The sequence below is a fragment of the Bos indicus x Bos taurus genome, chromosome 8 (genome assembly GCF_003369695.1).
Source record: "Bos indicus x Bos taurus breed Angus x Brahman F1 hybrid chromosome 8, Bos_hybrid_MaternalHap_v2.0, whole genome shotgun sequence".
In the NCBI taxonomy this organism is placed as follows: Eukaryota; Metazoa; Chordata; class Mammalia; order Artiodactyla; family Bovidae; genus Bos; species Bos indicus x Bos taurus.
This window is the reverse complement of record NC_040083.1, coordinates 27,213,710-27,229,645: the sequence shown is the minus strand read 5'-3', so window position 1 is coordinate 27,229,645 and position 15,936 is coordinate 27,213,710. Positions and strand designations below refer to the sequence as shown.

Sequence of the window (15,936 nt, the reverse complement as noted above, 5' to 3'; positions counted from 1 at the left end):
CCCAGCCCAAGGACTGAACCTACGTTTCCTGCACTGCAGGCAGATTCTTTACCACTGAGCCACAGGGGAGCCCATTCCATCTATATATATAAGGCCAACCTCAAATTGAGACATTTCTCTACAAGAGAAATATCATCTTCTATTAAACAACCTTTTCTGTAGAAGGTATTTAACTGGTCTTAAACCTTATTATTTTTCCCCCCTTATACATCTTTTTTCCTCCAGGAAACTGCAGTCTTATCCTGTGGCTTCCCACCATTCTCACATACCCATATACAAAACACATTACATGTAATGTTGCAGCATGAGGTACCTCCGAAGAAATTTAAAATGAATGAGATTGCCATCTGCATTATATCCATAAAAACCCAAACAGATGCAAAGTCACCTTAACAAGTAGCTCCCAGGACAGTTAACTAATATCTGCTTGAGAATATTAACATATCCAGAGAAAAAAAGAATTTATCAATCAGAAGGTGAATGGGAGGCAGAAAAAAAGGAAGAGGGTTCAATTTTGTCAATGCTCTTCCAAGCACAGTCCAGGAGTGAGGAGCCTGAAGTGTGCACTATAGATAGCGGAGGCCATTGGAAAGGATTTCTCCATGGACAGGAGAGGCCCTTACAGAGTCCACTTTCATCCTTAATATTCTCTGTTCAAATCCCAAGCTCATAAAGCAATAAGCAACATGTGAATTATAATTCAATTCCCTACTTAAATTTGCCTACAAAAAGACAGAATGAGCTAAGCATGCCAACAGAAGTATGGAAGTATTCCGCCTAATACGGTCTGCAGTTGTACACATGTTCACGTGGCCTGTGTGCATGCACGTGGGGACGGGTGTGTAATCACCAACCCTCAGTAAGTGAACAAGCTGAATGAGTCCATGAAGGACTCATCTCTTTCAAGCATGTACTGACAAAACCTTAGATTTCTAAACATACAAAGACTAGTGCCAGTCCCCTGGACTACGGTTATTCTTTCAAGATACTAAATATCTTCCTGCCAATGAACTCTGTGCCCCTTCATGTTAGGGTTAGAGCTTCTACCTCCTCTGTTAGACCTACAGCATGGAACAGAGTATCATGTATATCACAGAAATGTAAGTGCCTGTTTAATTACAATCTAAAATAATTTTTAAACAATGTGTAATACCCTGGAAAGTGGTGGCAACCACAAGTTCCAGGCCGACACTAAAAACTCAATCATTTTCATACTTATTTTTATCAAATCAGTATACTATTATCTAATGTTTCATGCAAATCTACAGCACATTATTCTACATATAGTAACGGGTATTTACCTGTTGTCTGGTAACAGATTACTTTGGCATATCTGTATTTCAGAAACACGATTTGACAATATTATTGAAAGATGCAAGGACTTCCCTGGTGGTCCAGGGACTGAGACCCCACCTTCCCAATGCAGTGGGCACCAATTCAATCCCTGGTCAGGGAACTAGATCCCACATGCCACAACCAAGACCCCGTACAGCCAAATCAGATACACATATTTATAAAAGAAATATTCAGTGATACACTCAATATTTATCCATCTATCCATACATATACCTAAAACTACAAAAACACTGTATCAGGTGTTACTGCAGTATGAAAATGCACGTTAAGTGCCAAACCCTTCCCCCTACACTATTTTCTCCCTCTCCCATAAGGAAGTTGCAGACTATCAGTTTGTCACTATACACACACACACACGCACACACAATTTCATTAGATCTAATTATCACTGTCCTCTGTACACAGAAGTGTCCTCTCAGTGACTAGTTGCTGTTTATGGACATAAGTGATGCTGCAAAGACCAATGAACAGACTTAAATACGTAATGTGAAAATATTTTTTTTGCAAACAACAGTTAATAGAGTAAAAAATATGGTTTAACACATGGCAGAATTCTTGAGTTTAAAAACTATCTACTTTTTCACGTCATTCAGAGTTAACGTACTCTGAAGCGAAATTAACGTACTCTGAAGCGAAATTAACGTTTTAGTCTATTGGAAACCAGTTTGAACAAATACAATGCTTTGTCTCCAATCACCATTTTGAGTGAAAGGAAACACTGAACTATCACACTGAACTTTCAGAAGCATACCTGTTAGCATAACACGTGTTAACAGAATAAATGTCCCTAACCCATTAGTGTAAAATGTGTATTACAGGAAGATTAACCACCACAGGATGGAGGAGTGAGTAAACCTACTTTGTAAGGCTGTATTTTTCCAGGTAATTTCATACTTTACGTCCCTAAACCATGAAAGACACAAAGAAAAGTACACATGATGCTGTCATTCCGTGTACATATAAAACAAGATACACATGAGCACATGTCAAAATATATGAAACAGAAAAGCAGAATTTATTGCTCAACATTAATAAAAATGTGCCATTTGGTATAATGAAATTTGATAAAACCAAAAATCAAGTGTACGGTAAATACAAGATTTTCTACCATACTAATTTTTATAAATGATTATAAATCCTCTTTAGAATTTTCACCAAGAGAAAAGTAATTGTATATCATAAGATACGATTTAAAATTGGTTAATTAATTTTTAATGTAACCTAGGAAAACATTACGGAAAAATACATACTCTCCACATATATATTTGATCAGTTAGCCATCTAATTAATAGTTGATACTGAATGAATAATGAAACTTTTGTCCAAACTAACTGGCAAAAGGCCAAAAACAGACAATGCTGTTAAACAAGAATGGCTCATCAGAATACTATAAAAGCAATTACTTTAAATGGAGATATAAATATAAGTCTTTTATTAGCATGAATAAAGAAAAAATTACATCTTTAAGGGAACAAATTTTCTTAGGTCATCCAAATTACCTTATCTTTCATTTGTTCTCAAGCTTCTCTAATTCAACGATCAGGTATTTTAAGTACAAAATTTGTCAGGTAAACTTTAAAACAAGCTCACGTCTCCAAACGTGCCACGCCAGATTTGAACATAGTATTTATTCAAAGTGGCTTCCCAGATGGCTCAGTGGGTAAAGAATCTGCCTGCAATGCAGGAGACGCAAGAGTCACAGGCTTGATTCCTGGGTCGGTAAGATCCCTTGGAGGAGGGCATGGCAACCCACTCCAGTATTCCTGCCTGGAGAATTCCATGGACGAGGAGACTGGCAGGCTACATAGGGTCACAAAGAGTCAAACACAACTGAAGCGACTGAGCACGCACACGTGCATTTATTTAAAACTTGAGTGGACCGATTAGTTTGGGTTTGAGATCATACAGTAATGTTCAGTTTTAATCACTGGTGGGTGATATTTTTAGTTACCAGGAATGTCCAGGATGACAAATTTTCTCAACAATGTTTTTTTTTTTTTCCTTTTGAGGTATTTATTAAACTAGAAACAATTATTTCTAGGTACTTAATACCACCTTCCAGGGCATGATGCGCATCTCTTATAAAGAACACCCAGAATGCTTTTAAACTCAATGATAATTAAGAAACATCACAGTATAACCAGGGTGTTTCTCAGGGAGCTAAGAGCCAGCACCTTTTGGCTACCAGATGATGTATTTCTTGTCCTCTGGAGTACCACCAAGAGTTTCTTACTCACATAATAAATGTACTTTCCTAATGTAGCCTTTACTCTTCAGAGGATCAGATAATTCTGAGTTTTAAAGGTAAACTACTAAGGTATTATTAACTAAAGTGCAGATTTTGTCCAAATTTCACAAAATTTTATGCCAGTGTCCATTATTTGTTTTCATACGTTATTCAAGGTTCCACACTGTATTTAGTTGCATTGAGCCACTTCAGCTGCATGCAACAAATTCTGCTAAATTCTCTTTTCATTTTTATTCTGTTACAAACATTTTCTAATTTTCCTTGTTATGGCTTCTTAGATACGCCAATCATTTAAAGGTGGACATTTAATTTCCAAATACATGGGGTTTGTAAAGTAAAAAGAAAAAGCATACTGCTAAGGGCAACAATAGAAAGAAAAGACAAATAGGGCTATTTCAAACTTAAAAACTTTTGTAGAGCAAAGGAAGTAATCAACAGAAAAAGCAACCTACTGAATAGGAGAAAATATTTGCAGACCACATTTCTGATAGGGGTTAATATCAAGAATATATGAAGCACTCCTCAACAACCTAAAATCAAATAATCCAATTAAAAATGTGCAAAAGGGGACTTCCCTGGCAGTCCAGCGGTTAAGACTCCATGCTTTCACTACAGGTAGCGTGGGTTTGATCCCTGGTCAGAGAACTAAGATCCCACATGCCACCCTTGCTAAGTCGCTTCAGTCCTGTCCGACTCTGTGTGACCCCATAGACAGCAGCCCACCAGGCTCCCCTGTTCCTGGGATTCTCCAGGCAAGAGTACTGGAGTGGGTTGCCATTTCCTTCTCCAATGCATGAAAGTGAAAAGTGAGAGTGAAGTCGTTCAGTCGTGTCCGACTCTAAGCGACCCCATGGACCGCAGCCTACCAGGCTCCTCTGCCCATGGGATTTTCCAGGCAAGAGTACTGGAGTGGGGTGCCATTGCCTTCTCCTACATGCCACCCAGAGATGCCAAAAAAAAAAAAAAAAAAAGAAATGATACTCAACATCATTAATCATCAGGGAAAGTCAAGTGAAAACAATGAGATATAACCTCTTATCTGTTAGGCCACTGCTTAAAAAAAAAAAACACACATAAAGTAATAAGCATTGACAAGGATGTGGAAAAACTGAAACCCGTGTGCACTGTTGTGGGAATGTAAAATGGGGCAGTAGCAAGAGAAAACAGAACAGAGGTTCCTTAAAAAATTTTAAAGATAACTACTATATGATCCAGCAACCCATTTCTGGATATATATCTAAACGAACTGAAAGCAGAATCTTTCAGAGTTATTTGCACATCCATGTTCACAGCATCATCACAATAGCCAAGATGGGGAACTCAATCTAAATGTCCATCTAAGGATCAATGGGTACAGAAAATGTGGTATATATATATACAATGAATTATTCAGCCTTAAAAAAAAAAAAAGGAATCCTGTCATGTGCTATAACATGCATTACCTCAAAGACATCATGCTAAGTGAAATAAGCCAGTCACAGGACAGATGTGACTATCCGACTTAAATACTTCATATAAATGCATTGTTTCCTTTACGAAGTACTTAAAGTAGTCAAATTCTTCAAATGTAGAATAGTGGTTGGCCAGGGGCTATGAGGACAGGAATTGGCGAACTGTTGTTCAATAGGCATGGGTATAAACCTTACATTTTGCAAGGTGAAAAGTTCTAACAATCTGTTGTATGAAAAGGCGCAGCTAACAGTACTATACCGTATACTTAAAATAATTAAATTACTAAATTTTATGTGTTGGACTTGCCCGGTCGTCCAGTGGTTAAGAATCTCCCTGCCAGTGCAGAGGACATGAATTCAGTCCCTGGTCCAGGAAGATTCCATATGCTGCGGGGCAACTCACTCTGTGTGCCACAACTATTGAGGCCACACTCCCAGAACCCACGCTAGACAAGAAGAGAAGCCGCCACAAGGGGATGTCCGCATGCCACAGCTAGAGAAAGCCTGTGCACAGCAACAAAGACCCGGTGCACCCAAAAATAAATAGAATTTAAAAATAAATAAATAAATTGTGTTATTTTTACCGTAATAAAAATAAGTTTTAAAATAATTGTAAAGGAACCAAGAAGAGCTAAAATAATCTTGAAAAAGAGGAACAAAGTTGGAAGACACATACCTCTCAGTTGCAAACAATGCAAAACTATAGTAATTAAGACAGTGTAGAACTTGTACAGGGATAAACATACAGACCAATGGAACCAAGTGAAGATTCCACAATTAAATCCCTCCACATCTATGGTCAAATGATTTTCCCAAAAAGGTATCATGAAATTCAAAGGGGAAAGGAATTGTCAAACAATGGTGCTGGGAACAACTAAGATATCCACATTCAAAACAATGAAGTTGGACCCCTACTCATATTATACACAAAAGTTAGCGTAAGTGAATCAAAGACTTATATGTAAGTGCTCAAACCATAAGACTCTTAAGATAGTGCTAAGTGCTAAGTCACTTCCGTCATGTCCGACTCTGTGTGACCCTGTGGACTGTAGCCCGCCAGGCTCCTCTGTCCATGGAATTCTCCAGGCAAGAATATTAGAGTAGGTTGCCATGCCCTCCTCCAGGAGATCTTCCCAACCCAGGGATCGAAGCCATGTCTCTTATGTCTCCTGCATTAGCAGGCAGGTTCTGTACCACTAATGCCACAAGGGAAGCCCCTTAGAAGAAAACACAGGAGTAAATATTCATGACCTTGAGTTAGAAGATGGTTCCTTAGCACACCAAAAGTACAAACAGCAAAAAAAAAATAAATTGGATTTTACCAAAATGTAAAGCTTCTGTGCTTCAAAGGACATTGTAAAAACAGTAAAACAACCTACATAATGGGAGAAAATACTTACAAATCTTGTATCTAATAAAAGACTTGTGTCCAGAATATAAAAGGCATTTCCTGGCTGGCTCAGCAGTAAAGAATCCAACCTGCTAATGCAGGAGACACAGGTTCAATTCCTGGACTGGAAAGATCACCTCAAGAAGGCAACCTACTCCAGTATCCCATGGACAGAGGAGCCTGACAGGCTACAGTCCATGAGGTTCCAAAGAGTCAGACACAACTTAGCAACTAAACACCACCACCACCAGAATATATAAAGAGCTCTTACAACTCAACAACAAAAAGACAACCTAAATGAAAAATGAGTAGAGGATTTAAGACATTTCTGCTATACAGAGAAGATATACAAATGGCCAGTAAGCATATAAAATGATGCCCAACATCAGTAACACTCCAGGAAATTCAAATCAAAATCACTTGACACCCACCAGGATTGTTAAATTAAAAGACAAACAGTAACAGGTTGGAGAGGATGCAAAGAGATTAGAGAACTTACTGTTAGTGGAAATGTAAAATATGCAGCTGCTTTGGAAAATGATCTGGCAATTTCTCAAAAGGTGCAAAGACAGCTGCCACATGACTCAGCAAGTCCACTCCTAGGTATATCCCTAACGAAAGTGAAAATGGAACACACGCGCACAAATGTTCACAGCAGTATTACTTATAATAATAAAGAAGTCAACACTACCCAAATGTCAATCACTGGAGGAATAAACAAATAAAACATGCTATAGCCATACCAAGGAATGTTATTACTCGTACATTTTAAGCATATGAATTATATCTCAATATATACAACTGGTTAAATTATATATATTAAAAATGGTTAATGGCTCTGATTAGATGGCCCTATCACATAAAACATAACATGCTCCAACTGGAAAGAAACATACAAATTACAAAAATCACTTATTTTACCAAGGATGAAATGGAGGCTCTCAGTCCTAGGTAGACTATAGACTGGGACCTGCCTCTAAACCCAGGCTCAGGGCCATTCTCACTCTGGAGTGGACAGTGGTACAATCTCTCTCCAAGGTGTGATCAGCCAATTGAAATACTGATCATATCAAGGATAGGTGCAGGATTCGTGTAGAGACCAGCTCCTGCCATGCATTCCTTTTAACTACCACATGGCTTTTGTGGGGAAGGTAAAATTATAGCCTAGAAAGCCCCTCCTTCCTCTTCTACTTCTCCTAACACAAACCACAATGAATGGGAACAGAAACACTCGAAGAGAGAAAACTAACATACCCCTGCCTTGATCATGGGAAGGCCACCAGGTCACCTGAGAGGATCAAGGTACAGTCATCTTACTATCTGCATAGAACTTCCCACCCAATGGTCTAGAGACTGGGACAGGGCCCTAGGCTGGCTGGGCACTTAGCTGTCAATTACTGAATGAATATGTATTTCCCTGGGGAAGATCATCCTACCTGAAAAAATGAATGTGGAAATAGCTCATCTCTCCTCTCTGAAACAACGATAACTTAGCCCACAAGATACCATGAAAAGAATTCTCAAGAACTCACCAGAGAAAGTTTCAAGTATAACTATGAAAATTTTAGGCTTGGCTAAAACCGGTAAGGTCATGTAAAATTTAAAAATCACTTTATAAGGATTCTGTAATATTGTATATTTTTGCAAAGCTATTGGGGAACACCAAAACAGTTTAGTAAACTGACAAAAATTATTTATATTAGAAAGACAAAAAATATTCTACTCGCCCCTAGCAACAAATATTTTCCTAATTTAAAAAAGTGAACTTGTGTATAGAGAGAGATACAGGTATTATAATTTACCTGTTCAAATGTCTTGAGAATTCTTAAAAAGTAATTCCATGAATCTTTTTAAGATATTGAGTAGCATTTTCCAATCCAAAATTTGCACATTTGTTCTTTATTATAATTTGCAAATAATTCAGTGTTCATTTTTTTCTTCCTTTACACTGAAGCAATGAGGCAAATGCATTTTTAAAGCATCAAGGAATAACACAAAAGATGTGAGAGGGAAATCAACAGGGGGAAACTAACATAAGACTTGAAAACACATATATGACATCCAGGAAATCTCTCTTAAATTCTCTTTTAGATACAGAAGACGTAAGACAAACTGCAAATAGATTTATTCACCGGCAGGATTTGGCCAGTATAAAAACTAGTTATAATACACCGAATAGTCACCAGAAACATCACTTGTGTCCTCTGAAAGATTAAGAAATGAAAATAAGACTATTCCTTACGGTCCAATATATCGGTTCTCTCCTCAAAGGAAGTTTAGCTGAAACAATGTGACTGACTTAAGCTCCGCACAGGCAAATCTTGGCAGCCCTCAACTCCGTCTATCTCCTTGGCCTGTTAAGCAGAATTCCTTCACAAACTGTTGGTCTCTGCAATAACTCCTACAAAGCTCATTACTGCCAGCGGCAGCCTATCCCCCGTGCTGTGCATTCATCCCCGGGATGCATATCAACATGTGGCACATGTCCTTGACGTGCACAGAAGGGCTGCACCCCAGGACAGCAGCACGCATGACAATAGCGTCTCCCCTCACTTCTCTATGGTTGCTGGGATGTAACCGAGAAATCTAATAACTGTGGCAGTGGGGCCTTTCGGGTTTTCCTTGCCTTTCCAGACAGTGAAGCTGCACAGACACTAATGAAAGGTTAAATGAATAGGAATGGTTGACAAGAGGTACAATAAAGAAGGAGCTTGGTAATCCACAGACACTGAGCAGAGATCCTTGGCTCAAGCAGAGAAAGGACAGCACATCGTCGAGTCACAATATTTAAAACAGCTTGCTATACACAGAGGCTTTTGTGTCTGGGTACACGTCTGGCTTTGGACTGAAAAAAAAAAAAAAAGATACTGAAAAGGAATTTCAGCATGGGGCACTTTGGCAAATGTAAGGTCATAATAAGAGAAAAATGTTTTGTGTGGGCTGTTACATCTTTGTACTGAACACAAAAAAGCAAGAGACTATGAACTCGTGAACCACAAGTTCCAAAACAATACTGTACATTTTGACAACTATTAAATACTGTATCTGGAGGGCTGGCTTGATGTGATTCCCACTGCTAAGATATACATGCAGTGACTCATTTAGCAGCTCCACATTCTGCCTTCCTTGCAGAAGAATTCCTGATACTTATTTTAGAGTTCTATAGTCAAGTTCTAGTCTTCAGTGGTTTGCTACAAATGATATCAACCGAAACACTCAAGCCACCTTCCACTCACTGCAAAACTTCCCAGCAGTTTCTTGTAAAGAAACTGAATTTATCACCCTAGTAATGTGTGAAGTACAAGGTAAACTTTGTTGTAATTCCAAATGACTACAATAGTGAAATGTCCCCAACTAGAATTCTTAATAATGGAATTAACTTTTTTTCAGTGCTCTACTCACTACACCCTAAGGGAAGGTTATGTTCCATGGGGAATTGATTATAAATAATCATAACAAAGCTATTCAAATTACTGAAAAAAAATGCTCCAGAACATCAAGGTAAAAATAAAGTAAAAGAAAAAGAAATTGACATTGTTAGATACAGATTTATTTTTAAAGGGGAAAAATGTATGACTTTGCTATGGCCAAATGTTAGAACATGATATATCTGTAAAAGTGTTCCTATGCATATACCCAAGTTAGAATATAGGTTCTCAATAAATTATAAAAGCGTACTGAGAACATGTTTTAAAACAAGGGAGCCTCTTTGAACAGCCAAATTAAATTATAGCTGAACTCTTGCGTGTACTGAGGGTTCTAATAAGCAACAAATAAAGGCTTTTATTGGCTAGCAACATAATGAGAGCTACTGTGCTGGAGATTAAAAAAAGACCAATCTGGGCAGTTTATCTCACCGGATTATACTATTTACTTAAATGGTAAATAAGTTTGTGCAAAGTAACGCTACTAAAAACTAGCATATAAATATTAAACTGAAATTATGATCAATGACCATTTAAAGTAAATGTATCACAAATTTTAGTGATAAATGTGAAATTAGATAATACTGAATTTAATACCACTTAAGTTCTATTTCTTTAAATTTAACTAATTTATTGATCTCTGATACATCAGCTTTATAAATGGTTTGCTATTTATGCTTATATTGTGAAGTATTTATCTGAAAGGAGTTTTCTCTCCAGAGTAGGGCAGTTCTGCATCAAACTACTTCAAAAAGACAGGAGGTTGTCCGGAGTGAACAGAAAGAAGGTATCCCCTCCTCAGTGATTTGACAGGAAGTTCCAATAAATAGAACTTTGAAGTTGGCCTCTTTAACAGACCTCCATCAGTTGACAAAGCTACAAGCAGTTCTTAGCAAACCAAAACAGATTTAAAATATCTGTGAATGTACTTTGCTTGATCTTCAGACCATCTGAAAGCGAGAACCCTGAAAATCCTATTTTGACTGTTCTTGTAGAAAGTTCTGCTGCTTCTATCACAGCTTAAAAAAAAAGAGAAACTACAATAGCATCTCCAAGCCTAAATACTAAGCCAGTACTCATTATCTACTCTTTTCCTACAACATTCTGATTGCTAGAGTGATTTTTTTAAAAAACCTTAAGTATATCTAATAAAATCATGAGGCTCCCTCTAGCTCTTCAGTGAGGAGTTTACTAACCAATGATCCAATGATCCTATGTAATTCCCATCCAACAGGAAAGATCTGAGGAGGCTGCCTCCCTTTCACAAGAAACGTTTTTCAACTGTTTCTTGTAAGGATGTAGATGGTAAATGAGACCAGCTGCAGAGGAATTCAGAAAGCAGTGCTCCTCAAGTCCGCAACGAGTTAAGAATCTATTCCTTGTTTCCAACCTAAGCTTTATATACAAAATTCTATAAGTGAAACTTTAACCTGTTTAAAGGATGTATACATTCCCAACCTTAGATTTACTCACTTGCTAAAATTAAGTTTAATAAAAAAAAATAAGGACATGCAAGAATAGCCATCTACAGAAATTCGAACTTGTAATCTGGTCTCAGTTCTAAGAACATACACTTAAATTCAGGATTTTGAAAATTTTTTAAAATATTTTATTAATAGTGTGTTTGTGGTGTTCATATAAAACAGGCTGGTGGTAATTTGTAGAAAACATGTCCATGTACCATAACATTTATACACAACACTGTTAATAATTTTTATTGTTTAATCTTTTATGCCATTCAGCCCTGGATAACTTGGATCTGTCGTGATACAGAAGAATATAAATAATACAGCCCAAGTATGCCATTGATATTTAGTCTACCTTACAATAGCCATAAAAGACACAAAGTCGACTAGCACATCATTTCAAACAAGTGAATATGAAAAAATGCTAAATCCTACTCATTAGGATTATCTTTCAAATACTCAAGGAACATTTAAAATGGTGTGGAACCTTAACTCTAAAATTAAAAATAAAGGGAAACACTACCTTCAAGTCATCACCTATTTGGGGCTCCCTTAATATAAGAAATATTCCCAGAAACAATAACAAAAAGAAAAGCTCCCTCCACCCCCCCACCTCTTTTTGAGCCAGTGTCCAATTTCTTCTTTTCTGAACAGCTGTATTATCCAACTTAAGTTGCTCTGCTAATTTCAGTCCCACAAGGACTAACTTGGAAGGCAAAAAAATACAAGAAAAGATCAATTTGCTGGGAAAGATCAAATGAGAAAACTGTGGGGACAGCACCAGGTCAGCGTGTGGAGAACTAAGCAGACCTGTTCTTCATTAACTGTGGCTCTCTGGGGACGTCACACACTACCTGTCCGTGGGCTTTATTGAACCGCCTAACCCGCCTCTCTGTTCCATTCTTCTGGGCCCAAGTGAATCATATCCTGCTGCTGACAAGTTAGCAGGGGACTGCGGCTGCAACATGAAAGTACTTTTCTTTCTTGTCTAAATCAGGCAGATTTTTGAAAAGACGACACAGCATTGACTCGTGACATGGCAAGATGAAACGAGAGGTCTGGGCCGGTCTTGGAGCTGTGCAGATAAAAGTAATCAAATGACACTCCTGGAATGCAAATTGGCATTCTTGACTGCAGCAATTGCACAACCATGAAACATCCCTGACAGCAAGCAAGATTAGGACAAAATGTTATGTAAAGCACTGAACTCAAAAAACTCTCACATGAAAATTCAAACTGTAACACTTACATTTTAATATAGCAGTAGTCACCTCTGCTTTTGTCTGCTGCTTTCTGTAATCACATATCCCTGCCTGACAGGTATCTTACATTTCAGGGGGAAGAAAAAAATCAGGTATTGGGAAGGTATGAATGCCATTAATATTTTTCTTTCTATTTATTTTTTAAAATCACTCGGGGGTTGGTTCTTTTTCAAAGCCTTACATGCAAACAACAGCGAACTTAATATTCTCTGGGGTGGAAAAGACAGTTTGAGACTTTTCTCACAGGATACTCAAATAGAGTTCACGTCCAGGCTCAGTATTGCTTCCCTCAGGTGAAGCTACTCCTGTACTTTGGTAAAGTGATTAGCAATCTGGATTTTAAATACTCTGCTCTCTGGGAACAGAAAGCTTCAAGAGCTTCATTAAGGCTGAACGGTTTAAATAAAGCAGCTACAAATGTAACATAAAACACAGATACCCTATGAAAGTTCACAAGGGATTTTCTTGAGGGGGTGGGGGTGATTCCAAAGGGTGAAGCAAGTTCTATTAACTTGCACAGGGTCTCATGACTCGAGTAAGTCCTCAGATCATACACACTACACCAAAATAAATTCCACCACTTAAATAATGTATGTGTGTGCACAGTAATATCTGAAACTGCAGAATACAAAGCAGCGGGTGACAAATGTGCTTAACCACTGTTCAAAGTGACTAGTATTTGGGAATATATGTGTGGACAAATAGTATGTAGGTTAGGGGGCAAGGGAAAAGAAAATAATACCTACAACTGTCTTTTACAGTGTTCTTGGGTAAAATGCCGCTATAAGAAAAACCCTCAAGTGCTAAATAGATACACTTAATATTTTGTTTTGACGCCTCCACTTAAATACAGGTTCCAACCATTGCAACCCTCCACTAAGTACATAAAAAACAATAAAACAGGCCACTTTCTGCCACTTTAATCCTGGGTACACAGGATTATTTTATGATGTCTTTTGTACATCAGTTTTACAACAGCTTGACTCTAGGGTAAATGGGAACCACCGTAAATCGCACGCTGCTTTCAAAACCACTTTAATTTCTGTCAGCGTTACTGTAACCACAGACTTGGGCTCACGCTACTTTTTTTTTCTTTTCTTTTCTTTTTTTTTTTTTTTTTGGTGCCTGCATTTGACAGTCGCATGTCCTACACTCCAGTTGTGACTTTGATCAGTGAAACAAGAGATGTCACATTAGGGGGAAGGGAAGAGAAAAAAATGCCAACCCGCTATCTCCCTTTCTCTTACATAGTCCATCTACATGCGGAACACGGTGTATCAGATTCCCAAGAGGGGGCAACAACAGCAGCAAAGGGTGGGGGCAAACTAAAAGGAAGGGAGTGGTCCAGCCCCATCTCTAACAAATCACTTCCCCGAAAGCGGACAGAGCGCTCAGCACCCGGCGAGTTAATTGCCCGCTGCCTCGCTGCAGAGAAGCCGCTTCGGGCGGAGGGGCTGTGCTGAAATCTCGCTTCGCAAGCCTCCCCATTTCCACCACTTGGACTTGGAACTTTTTTTTTTTAATCTCAGCCTCACTTTACAGAGAATTTCACCTAGGGTTAGGTGTTTGGTTTTTTCCTTTTTTTCTCCTGCCCCCTCTCCGGGCCCCAAATGCCACCCTGCAGTCAATGTGTAAGTAACAAGAATCGGCTAGTGTCGAATTGCACTTCCAAATCGCTGTCTCTCTAAGGTTGATTTTGCTGCCGAGCGTTTTGCACATTCTTCAGAAAACCTCCAGGAGCACTTCCTACATTTTCTTCATTTACAAAGGGAGGGTTCACGAATGGGAAGGCGAGGAGAGGGGAAAAGCAGAGGTGCCAGGGACGGGGCGGCGGTGTCCTCCCCGCGCGGCGCACCAGCGCGCCCAGGCGCCCACGCCCAGCCGCCGGTCCCGCACCCGCGGGCAAGTTTTAAAAGTTACCGTGGGTCCAAACGGCGTGCCTCTCCGCCCCGAGCTCCTTCCAGCGCTCCATCAGCCCCCGCCTTCCTCCCGGCCCGTCCCAACTCCCTGGAGCCGTCCGCTCGCCTGCCGCTCACCTTGCTCGCGGGCCGCGAGAGGGGCGACCCTCTCGAACCCCCGGAGCCCGCGCGCACACCCGCCCTCCCACCTGGAGCTCTCTTCCAACACTCGGGCCAAGTTGATGGGTGATTTCGGGAGCGGGGTGGACTAGGGGCTCCCCTTTCCTGCCCGCCCTCCCTTCTACCTCCCGCCGCAGGACTGGTGGAAAACACGGCCCCCGAGCGGCCCCCGAGGCGCGCGGGCGCGGGGCTCCTTTCTTCGGAAGTCTAGAATAAAAAGGAAAGGAGGGTGGAAACTTCTTACCATCTCCGCATGCTGGTTGTCAAGTGCAGCCCCCGCCTCTTGGTCTCCTCTTAGCGGCCGCGCCTGGACCAGCCCCTCGGCCGCCTCACGCTCCTTCTGTCTCGGCCTTTCTTTCCCTCCCCCTCCCGATTTCCTCCGGGCCGCCGCTCTCGCCGCCTCCGCCTCTCCCCGCCCGCCCGCCCGCCAGCGCGCGCCCTCGCCGCGGCCCCTCTGCGCTCAGGTGACTGATTTACACCCGCGCCCAGGGTCGCAGTGGCTCCCCAAGTCGGAGCCTGCTGAGTTCCCCTGCCTCGTCGGGACAGGAAAAAAAAAAAAAAAAAGGAACGGACTGTGCCAGGATGGGGGCTGCTGGGGGCGGGGGTGGGGGTGGGGGGGTAAACGGCGAGGTGACCTCGGACGGACCTGCAAGACCCACAAGTTTCTCCTCTCTCTGCAAAACTGTCGTTGACTACAATGTTGCTTCCCTTTTGCAGAATAAAAGTAGATTAGTTTAGTTGTTTGTCAGCCGATTTCTACCGGGTTGGTGCAGGAGTATGTATATTTCTACACGCCCCCCCCCCCCCCGCCCCCCGCGCCCTTGTTACTTTTTTTCCCCCCCTGCTCTTTCTGGGGATGGAAAAACAACTTTGGCGCCCCCCCGGGGGTTGCGGGCGTCGAGGTGGAGGTGGCCGCTAGCGCCCAGCTGTCAAAAAGGAGTGGGGGCGAGCTGAGGGGAGGCTGCGAAACGCCGAGGAAAGGGCGCGAACTTTATTCCGACTGCAGCAAACCGTGCCGTCGCTTTCCTTTTCGGGCACTCGCCCGTCAGGGTCCCCTTTGACCAGTTCCTCCTCCCGAGCCGCCGCCGCCCTCTCCTCGTCTCCCCTTCCCCTCCCCTCCTCCTCCGTGCCCGCCGAGCTGCCCCGCTCGGGGATCAGCCCCCGGTCCCCGCATGCCCCCCGGGGGGCAGGCGAGGGAAGCGGAGGAAACCCCAGGGGGCCAGCAACTTGGAACGAGAACGTGCCGGGCGAAAAGGGCAC

At 41.1% G+C, this 15,936-nt stretch overlaps 1 protein-coding gene across 7 annotated transcripts in view; it reads right to left on the bottom strand.

The window, feature by feature from the left end:
* Positions 1–15,063, bottom strand: part of BNC2 (basonuclin 2) — a 485,381-nt gene extending 470,318 nt beyond the window's left edge. For 4 of the 7 annotated variants that reach the window (XM_027549181.1, XM_027549182.1, XM_027549187.1 and 1 more), the window contains exon 1: positions 14,921–15,063. In XM_027549181.1, the coding sequence (XP_027404982.1) occupies positions 14,921–14,923 (3 nt within the window). In that variant the 5' untranslated portion in view covers positions 14,924–15,063. The remainder of the gene's footprint in view (positions 1–14,920) is intronic. The other 3 variants (XM_027549186.1, XM_027549179.1, XM_027549180.1) reach the window with 3 other exon arrangements.
* Between the last annotated feature and the right edge of the window lie 873 nt (positions 15,064–15,936).